General features: G+C 36.6%; 1 protein-coding gene across 1 annotated transcript in view; it reads right to left on the bottom strand.

Moving 5' to 3' along the window:
• Positions 1-7634: 7634 nt before the first annotated feature.
• The window catches only part of micall2a (mical-like 2a), a 28313-nt gene continuing 26467 nt past the window's right edge, over positions 7635-9480 (bottom strand). The window contains 3 exon segments of the mRNA XM_056453932.1: positions 7635-8571; positions 8655-8697; positions 8811-8929. Coding sequence (XP_056309907.1) covers positions 8486-8571; positions 8655-8697; positions 8811-8929 — 248 coding nt within the window. The 3' untranslated portion in view covers positions 7635-8485.

Below are 9480 nucleotides of genomic sequence, written 5' to 3'. Positions count from 1 at the left end.
AGCTTAAGTAGAAATGACTGTGAACTAAATTTAAGCACCAGGATTCCCAGAATCTTGGAAAAACCTAGGGAACATTCAATTTCAATTCATGTTTATTTATATAGCACTTTTACAATGTAGATTTTGTCAAAGCAGCTTAGCGTAGACGTTCTAGTAAATTGAAACTGTCAGTACAGTTTTCAGAGTTCTGTTCAGTTTAGTTCAGTTCAGTGTGGTTTAAATTTCACTGCTAAAAGTCCAAACACTGAAGAGCAAATCCATCGGTGCGCAGCTCCACAAGTCCCACCCAAGCAAGCCAGTGGTGCGGAACAAACTTCCCCAATTGACGAACTGAAGGAAAAACAAAAATCTTAAACCAGGCTCAGTTGGGCACGACCATTTCTCCTCTGGCCAAACTACTTGTGCAGAGCTGCAGTTTTTGTATTTTTACAGAAGACCAGAGGCCTGTGCCACAAAGCCAGTTAAGTTTCAGTTTAGTTTGCACCAATTATGGGTTTTAGATACAAGTAATGTAGCTCAGCTCTGCTGCTCTATAATTCAATGGAAACAAAGAGTGATTACATTCAATCTGCCTTCATGTTACCTACATAACAGCCAAGATTGGGATCAACTAAAATGAAACTTAACTGGCTAGCCGGCTAATGCAGCTTCATTGTACGGACTAAACATTTCCCCCTTTTTTGTCCAACTCCACCAGATAGAACTTCATCACACAAGTGATATTATAGACCTACAGTAGCGATATTGACTCACTCTCTACAGACGGCTTTCTTAGCACATTTTTTTTTGTTGTTGTTGAACTGAACACCTCTATGAAGACACCCTTGATGGAAGCTTTGCCGCTTCCATGAAATAGGTATTGGAAAATCATGGACTTCATTTCTTCATCAATACCAATCCCAGCCCAAGAGCCCCCTAAAAGTACTCTTATAACCCTCAACATGCCAAAGTAGGATATATAGTGTCCAGCTACCTCTCCAGGTTGTAGTCTTTAAGACCTGGACTCCACCTTTGCACACTGCTCCCTCATCCCTACCTTGGCGCACCAGCTTCGACCACGCTCCCTCCGGTTCCACCTGGTCCAAACTTACCTCTAGCTCAGTTGGACTTCAGATCTACCTTGGTCCTTAGGCACTCTGTCTCTCTGCATTTTTTGGGATCTCTGCTCACTCCTTGATCATTTGAACTCTTAACCCCACCTTGGCTCTCCAGATCTTCATCTCTGGCCTAGGATCCCACTTTATTGGCTGCATCGGTCCACATCTCCACTATGGCTCCTTCCTCCCTTGATCCTGCCTGCACTGAGTGTCTTCACCTGGATTCCTCTGCACCTGTTTTTCCTCCAAATTTGGCAAGTCCAAGGTCACACCCGGTATTCTTCAGTTTCTCAGGTAGTTTCTTCTACTTCTACATTGTGTTCTATCACACTGTATCTGGATCATTTGTGTTTGTTGAATTTAAAAGAGTTCATCATCTGTATTCCTTCACAGCTACATTTCAAGAGTTCACACTTAATTGATGATTGTTTATAAAGCGTGTTTGCATGCTGTCCCGGGAGAGAGTCCTGAGCTCATAAGATCCTCGAGCCCGGGGCTCCCTCCTGTTTGCAGGGCAAGAGGGGAGTTTGAGCTCAGGTTGGTCTCGAGAACTCCGCTGATTGTTAATAGTGAATGCAAATTATAAAAAACTATGGAGAGAAATATTGCTAATTTATCGCTTGTCTATGGTGCCGATTTGTTTTGGTCAATTTACTTATAAGTTTTTGGCCTGAGGGAGAAACCAGAGAGCCCGGGGAAAACTCACGCAGGCTCTCTGGTACACAGGGAGAACATATAAACTCCGCAGAGAAATGTCAACTTGGCTAAAACTTGGTTAAAGACTTCATCCAGTGAAATTCTTGCTGTGAGGCCCTGGTGCAACCACTGGGCCTACATGCCACCCTGATAAGGAAAGGGGAGGAGTAGTGGTGGAAGGGGGATTCTTCAAGATGAAGATGGCTAAAGGCTGACGCACACTGTGCGATTTAAAAAAAAACAAGAAATCCTGAATGATTATAGCACGCCAGACTGCACGAACATGGCTCCCATGTCACACTGTAAGATCTCAGCTGTCATAAAGTCAAACTGAATGACAATTAAGACGTGCCAAACAAGAAAGAACCCCCCCACCCCCAAAGTTTGACGTCATCCACCCGTGACAATTTTACTATCCCTCATTCTGAAATAATTCCTCACAGCAAAGGTAAACAATTTGTAGCGGGAATTTTGCATGTGGCGCATTTTGACACTTCATCCACTTCATGGATTGCGTCATCAAATTCGGAGCTCCAATTGGTTCTTGGATTGACACTCATCTCAGCTGTTGTCACACTGCAGGAAAGTGTCTGAAATCATCTGATGCTGCCAGAACTTCATCGGAGGAAAAATCTGATCGCAACGGGCTTTAAGCAGCTGTCAGTGAACATGTCAAACCAATGATCAAAGATCACAGATTTTAGCCTAGGATTTCAGGAATCTTTTAGGATTTCCCAAATTTGTCTTAGATGACAAGACCGTGACTGATATCTCAGTGTGAGCAGGGCTTAAGGTAAGATACTCTGGTTATTTATAACAATTTAGGAATCATCTGATCTAACACTATATAGGAAATTAATTGTAAGTCAAATGAAAATTCTAGATTTTATATTTCCATTACTATGTTAAAAGTTAAAAATAAGCTATTTTTGCCAACACGGCAGTACCGTCAAAGAGTCTTGAAGGGCTTCCAATTATCATTTTCTTTGGAGGCCCTTTTAGGAGTCAAAAAGGGTGAGCAGCGCTGATCTAGATCAAACTAAACCATCCAAGCAGATCCAGCATTTGGAGCGCAATTACCAATTCTGAATCGTTCCTGTAGCCGGATGATACACTGAACACATCAGCTCCCCTATACAAATATTATGATCCGCCTGATGAGAGCCAGGGCTCCAGTCTGGATGGCTAATAAATTAGAAGCACGCTTCTCGTTTACTCATCAGAGCTAATGAGGCTGATAAAATTACCTTGAGGATCATAATTACAGGCTAGTGGCAGAAGCACCATATCTGCAACCCAAGCGCGCACACACACACCTACAGTAGAAGAACAAACAGCTCAGCGCAGTGGCCACCGCTGGACAAGCAGAGTTTGACCTTTATTATAAACTCTGCGTTAGATAAGTGTGTAATGTATGCTTTTAATTAAACAATTAAAGCAAGTTGCATTTTGCTGAAAGCAGCTCATGTGACATCCACATTGCATTAGCACACTTTCCACCAAAAACATACCCCCCCCCCCCCCTCTCTCTCCCAAAAAAAAAAAAAAGGCTTAAGTACACTCCATTTCCAAATCCATTTTGTGTTAGTGACCCACGCTTAGCTGGCCTTGATCAAGCAAATATGTAAATGTCATTCAGTTATGTACCGAAGTGAGACGCGCACACGCATGCGTGAGGTTAGCGAGGGTACATCTGAGCTGGCTCACCGAATTTCGAACACCAGGCTGGCGACAAACACCCGTCGAACCCTGGGATCCTTTCCATTTCGTCAGGCGGCTCATATACATTAAGCACTTGATCAGTAATGGCATCTTTTGATGGACACGGCTGGCGTGGACGCGAGAGAATTTCATTTCATCAGCCATTCACAGGACGAATTGTTTTACTTATGAATATTAATGTCCGCCTAATTTGAGGCTGTTGTTAATGCTTGTCGCTAGGAGCTTGGCAAATCAGGTCCCATTCCTGTTAAAACCATGTATTAGACACCCCCTGACACTAAGCCCTCGCCTTTGATTCTTAATTGCAGGAGTGCGAGCATTTGCAGGAGATGGGGCGCAAAGCTTTAATTAACTCTAATATCACACGTATTCAGTCTCGACTGTCACCCGCATCACGCGTGGCGCTCTGCACCAATATCATCCTCCTCCTCCTCGGCAAAGAGAGAGATGCTGTTCCAAGTTCATGATCACAATTTCATGCATCTTAAATTGGGGATGGATGGCCTGTAAGCAGTGCCACGATATTAAATGTGAGTAAATTATCTTAATGCATTTCACTAAAACGCATATTAAATGATGGCTGTATAAACGGCCATTTTACAGCACACGCAATGATAGGAACAACAATTACGGCCTCCACTGCAGCGAGCGGGGTGGCATTTTAACCCACTTGGCTCTGAGGGTGGCTTTTGGGCCCAGGAGAAGTTGACTTGATTTTTTTTTATTTCATATTAATGGTTACAATCTGATTACACTGTATTAAGCACACGTTCTGATAGAGTACTATCTTATGCAAGCAGCATGCACACAAGTTTGTGAAACCAAGGCATATGCAATTTTTTTAGGTACTGCCCTGCAATGACAAACTACTTTTTCATATAGTCTACAATGAAGTGTTTATTGCCCTTTCATCCAAATTTTTTTGTATAAAGGGTCAAAAATCAAATATTATTGATGGCTGTGGGCTGAAGATAAATATACCAAAACTATTTTACAAGTTGCCAATTTCCTAATTTAATAATATTTAAAAATTAATAGAAAACAATCACTTTAAAATCGCATTGACTAATGTAGTATACTTTATAACTTATTGCAATGAAAACTATTACATTTATAACACAGTTCAATGCTGACTACAGTAGTGAAGCAGAATCTGCTTTTGCTCACCAGTCTCTGCATAGTCCTCCATCCATTGGTTGATAGTATGTGCATTTAAAACTAAACTACTGTATTTAAATGGAAACATTTGATTTCAGTTAGCTTTTTTTTTGCAGCTTAACAATAAAACAAATAAAAGTTTACATTATATTTAAAAATGACAACGCCTAAACCATGCCCTTCATTCTCCCTCTCTTCTTAGATGGGATGGTGGGCCAAATCAAGGGTTATCATGGGCTAACTTTGACCCGCAGGCCCTAGTTTGGGCATCTCTGATCTACACGAAACAATAAATACAGTCAAAATGCACAAGACACGCAAAATGAATTACAAAAACTAAGTAGTTTGTAAGCATGGAGGGGTCAATGTCCATAAAATATTGAGATTCACTCCTTTAATTAAAGACCCTGCCCTGATGGAACAAATCACAGGGAGTGTAACAGAGGGAGTCAAAAGAAAGGGTTTAAGACTATACAGTGCTCAGCATATAGAAGTACACCAGTCACAAATCTATTTTTTTTTTCAATTCATATTTTTAATAGGAAGCTATATATATATATATATATATATATATATATATATATATATATATATATATATATATATATATATATATATATATATATATATATATATTTGTGCATATACATTAGTCAGTACTGAAGCCAAATCTGGAGCTTATCTAACAAAATAACTTACGATAACAGTCTAAAAACTACTACACACAAATTTACATGTTATAGAAAAAACTATTAAATACTACAAAATAAATAATTGTATTTTATGTATTTACTTAATTTTGTAGGTGTACATTTTTTGCAATATTTTGCTTGGATTTCATTGTATTATTTAGCTATTTTTAAATGTTTGATGACTGAAATATTATAATAAATCTCTGTTTAATAAATCGGTTGTGCTTAAATGACCCAAAATATATTGCCTATGTTCAGAAATGGATACAAAAATTTATGAAGCACTTGATGATCTATTTGTTTATCATTTTATATTATATTGGCATGTTTTATACACACATACATACATACATACATACATTCTCTCTCTCTCTAGATAGATAGATAGATAGATAGATAGATAGATAGATAGATAGATAGATAGATAGATAGATAGATAGATAGATAGATAGATAGATAGATAGATAGATAGATAGATAGATAGATAGATAGATAGATAGATAGATAGATAGATAGATAGCGAGAGAGAAGGAATCTTTTTGCAATGCCCAACAACCAAGAATTTACAAAAACACAGGAACTACAATTTAAGGATGTGTAAAACATTTGCATTTGGAAACAAATATGATAAATAAATGATAAAAAAATGGTAAATAAATACTACTGCTGCTACTGTAGTTTGTCAACTCAAGCAATTTAAATTACATTTAAGTTCATCTTTTACATTAAAGTCAAACTCCTCTTAAGACATTTTTTTTTTTTTATAATTTAGATTCATTGTAGCTACTGTAGTTCTCTGCTAGTTATGTGGCTAGTCAAGTGATCCTGCTGAGCCTAAAAGGTTAACTGGAACACCTGGAAGTTTTGGCTAAGCTGGGCTTTTTGGTAACTGGAACCATTGGTAAATGGACAGGCCTTATCCATTCAACATTTTTCCACAGTACAAATGCAGACATCTGATATTCAAAGACAGCATGAACGTGCACTACTGATCAAAAGTTTGGGGTCAGTTTTTTTTTTTTTAAGCATTGTTCATCAAGGCGACATTTATTAAATAAAATAAGTAAAATTGTTAAATAGCTATTAAAATTATAATTAACCGTTTTCTACTTATGTAGTTTCAAATGAAAAGTATTACTCCAGTCATTATTGCTTTTATTACTATTACCATTAATAATAATAGTGTGACTTCTGAAGGATCGTGTGACTGAAGACTGGAGTGATGAAACTGAAAATTCATCATTAAAATCACTGGAATATGGTTTAATTACAGATTCCAGTTTAGATCGTAATACCAAAAGTATGAATTCTTTATCAAAATTAGTTGCTAAACGTCTTATACTACTCGAATGGTAGGACACATTTGCTCCAATCATTGGATTAGAGATCTTATGTACCATCTTACAATGGAGAAGATTCGGTACTCCAAAGGTTGTAGTCAAAAATTTAGTCTTATCTGACAGCCAGTGCTGACTTACTGTATATAGAGCTAATGGATCCAAAGTTGATATTTGCAGTTTGAGCATTTTTTTAAATATTTTTTTATTTGTTTCTCACATTTTTTTTCTTCCCTCCATTTTATTTTATATCTAAATTATTTATTTTATATTTGCTAAGCCTATTGTGACTCATTGTATATACGTACAATAGATGAGTGAACATGTGAGGGAACTTTTATCCATGTATATATCATGACAATGAAAAACAGATTAAAATTGTGCATTATATATTGTATAGAAACAGATCAAAATTGTGCATAATATATTGTATAGAAATGGTGCAGTGGCATGCCAACAAAAAAAAAAAAAAAAAAAAAAAAAAACACGAATAAACGATTTAAATAAATGAAACTACTTTTGAACAGTTAGAGTTATTTAACATTTCACAATTTTACACGTTGTACTGTATGATTCAATAAATGCAGCCTTGGTGAGCAGGATACACAAATGTTTACGGTTTGTTCAAACTACTTAAAATAAGCTAAAACACAAACCTAAAGTTCTTTAGTAGCGGACAACTTAATTACTTTATGTATAATCAACTTAAATTTGTAAATTAAGCAAATTTAATTCCTTTATGTTATTCCAGCACAAATTGATTGTGGGGAAGTGTAAGCTTATTTTAGAAGACAGTGTAAGCTTATTTTAAAACATTTAAAAATCCTACTGACCCCAAACTTAAAAAATAAAATAATAATAAAAAAAAAACACTGGACTCCTAGGTTATAATACAATTAGAAACTTCATTAAGATTTATTGAATAACCCATTTTAAAAGTCAAATATACAATAAATAAGCATAAGCATCTCTCAAGAGAACTTTAAAACATCTTAAAACACTTCTGCAGTAGCTTTTTCAAACAGTTGAGTCATATCTTCCATTTAAACATTAAAAAAGGCCTCTTTGCAAGACTATTTTTCTTAGATAAGTTAAATGGGGTACACTTTTAATTGAACTAGGTTAGAGACTTAAAAAGAGAATAAAACCAATAATCCGTGCCTCTCCAGCACACACAAGATCCTCTGCCGTCTAATCTGCAGCTTGATTTAGCGTTCACAGGATATAAAATAAGAGGCTGGATACTCTGATGCACATGCATGCGAGCTTATAGTGCCCCCTTCAGGTCACTGTTAGCACTGCACATTGAACGCTTTCAATCGTTCAGCTCAACTCTTTTAGGAGGTTAGGGTTAAATTAAGATGCTCCGCAGATTTTTTGGATCTCAGTCAAAGAGCGTGCTTCAGCCAGCCTTGGACATCTGTTTGTTTATCTGCTAATACAACGGTACGGTTCATCTCTCAACAAGTGAGGGGGTGGAAATAAAAATAAAAAAGTTAATGTATATTCTGAACAATAATTATTCAAAGGAGCCCACGCATAGAAACTATAGGAGCAAATTAAACATTGTAAATGAATAGAACAAGCATTAGGTAAATCAAAGTGAAAAACATTTTGAACATGACTGAAATAAGGTGGTAATAAACATTTTCCTTCAAGAACTCTTAACTCACTGAACCACCTGACATATTGTAGTCCCACCTTGTTTTTTTTAAACCTCTAACAGGATGAAGACTGAACTTCAACAAACTGCAGCTGAACATCTGAAGCACTTCATTCCAGTTCACTCTCCCATCGAGGCTTTTTTACTTCGTCGTCGAAACAACTTCGAGAAGGATGACTTGCGTTTGTTTTTAAACTTCTGAAGACCTGCATGGTGACAGAACTAAATGTTCACATGACGGTCTTGGGCTGCTTTCAATTTAAAATAAGAAAAATGAGAAACTTCTCACCCAGTCTTTGCATCATTTCATTCAACTGTTGATCTTCCTCCCCCTCCCTTGAAATGTGACATGTTACAATTACAAAAGGGTTTTAGCATATGTTCATTTGGCACTCAAAGTTTTGCATTTGAAACGTAGCGACAGTTACTGTGGTTTCCTCAGAACTTGCCTTATTCTGTCCTCCTCCAGACCCTCAACAATGGCGTTTCTGTCATTCACAATCTTCATCAGTCTGTTCAACAGCTCGGTTTCCCTCTTCTTCTCATTCGGAGTTTTGAGATGTTCTAATTACCACAACAACAAAAAAATAAATAATAAAAACACAAACATGCAGCTTAAATGACTTCAGTATGAGCTCTACAAGTTAAATTTAGTTAAAGAAATCTGTCAAAAATGAGACCAAGCAGTATGAAACACTGCGATTTCAAAGTTTAATGGCAATGTCAACCCTTTCATTTCACCTTTGCACTTTTGTAAATCCTTAATTAAAAATTATTTTAATTTGAAGCATATCTAAGAATTGCCTCAATGTGTCAGAAGAGATCAACGAATAAGCTTAAATTTAGATTTAGTGCTAATTTTTCAATGCAGACTTAAAGCAACCAACAAGAGAAAGCTCATTTTAAAAAGCACTTTTGAAATTAATGAACGTTTTAAAATGTAGCTAAAAACAGTCTAGTAAAACATTTATATACAACACTTGTTTTTGAATGAAAGGTTACGAACATTTAATTAACAGCAATGATCAAATATATTAATTAATGTGTTGATGTATGGATGGAATGACTTTGTACCTAATGAGACTAAGAAATTATGTGCATTTTGCTTGTCATTC

The sequence above is a fragment of the Danio aesculapii genome, chromosome 3, assembly GCF_903798145.1.
Source record: "Danio aesculapii chromosome 3, fDanAes4.1, whole genome shotgun sequence".
In the NCBI taxonomy this organism is placed as follows: Eukaryota; Metazoa; Chordata; class Actinopteri; order Cypriniformes; family Danionidae; genus Danio; species Danio aesculapii.
Note: the sequence above shows the minus strand (reverse complement) of the source record. Positions and strands in the feature narration are given on the sequence as shown.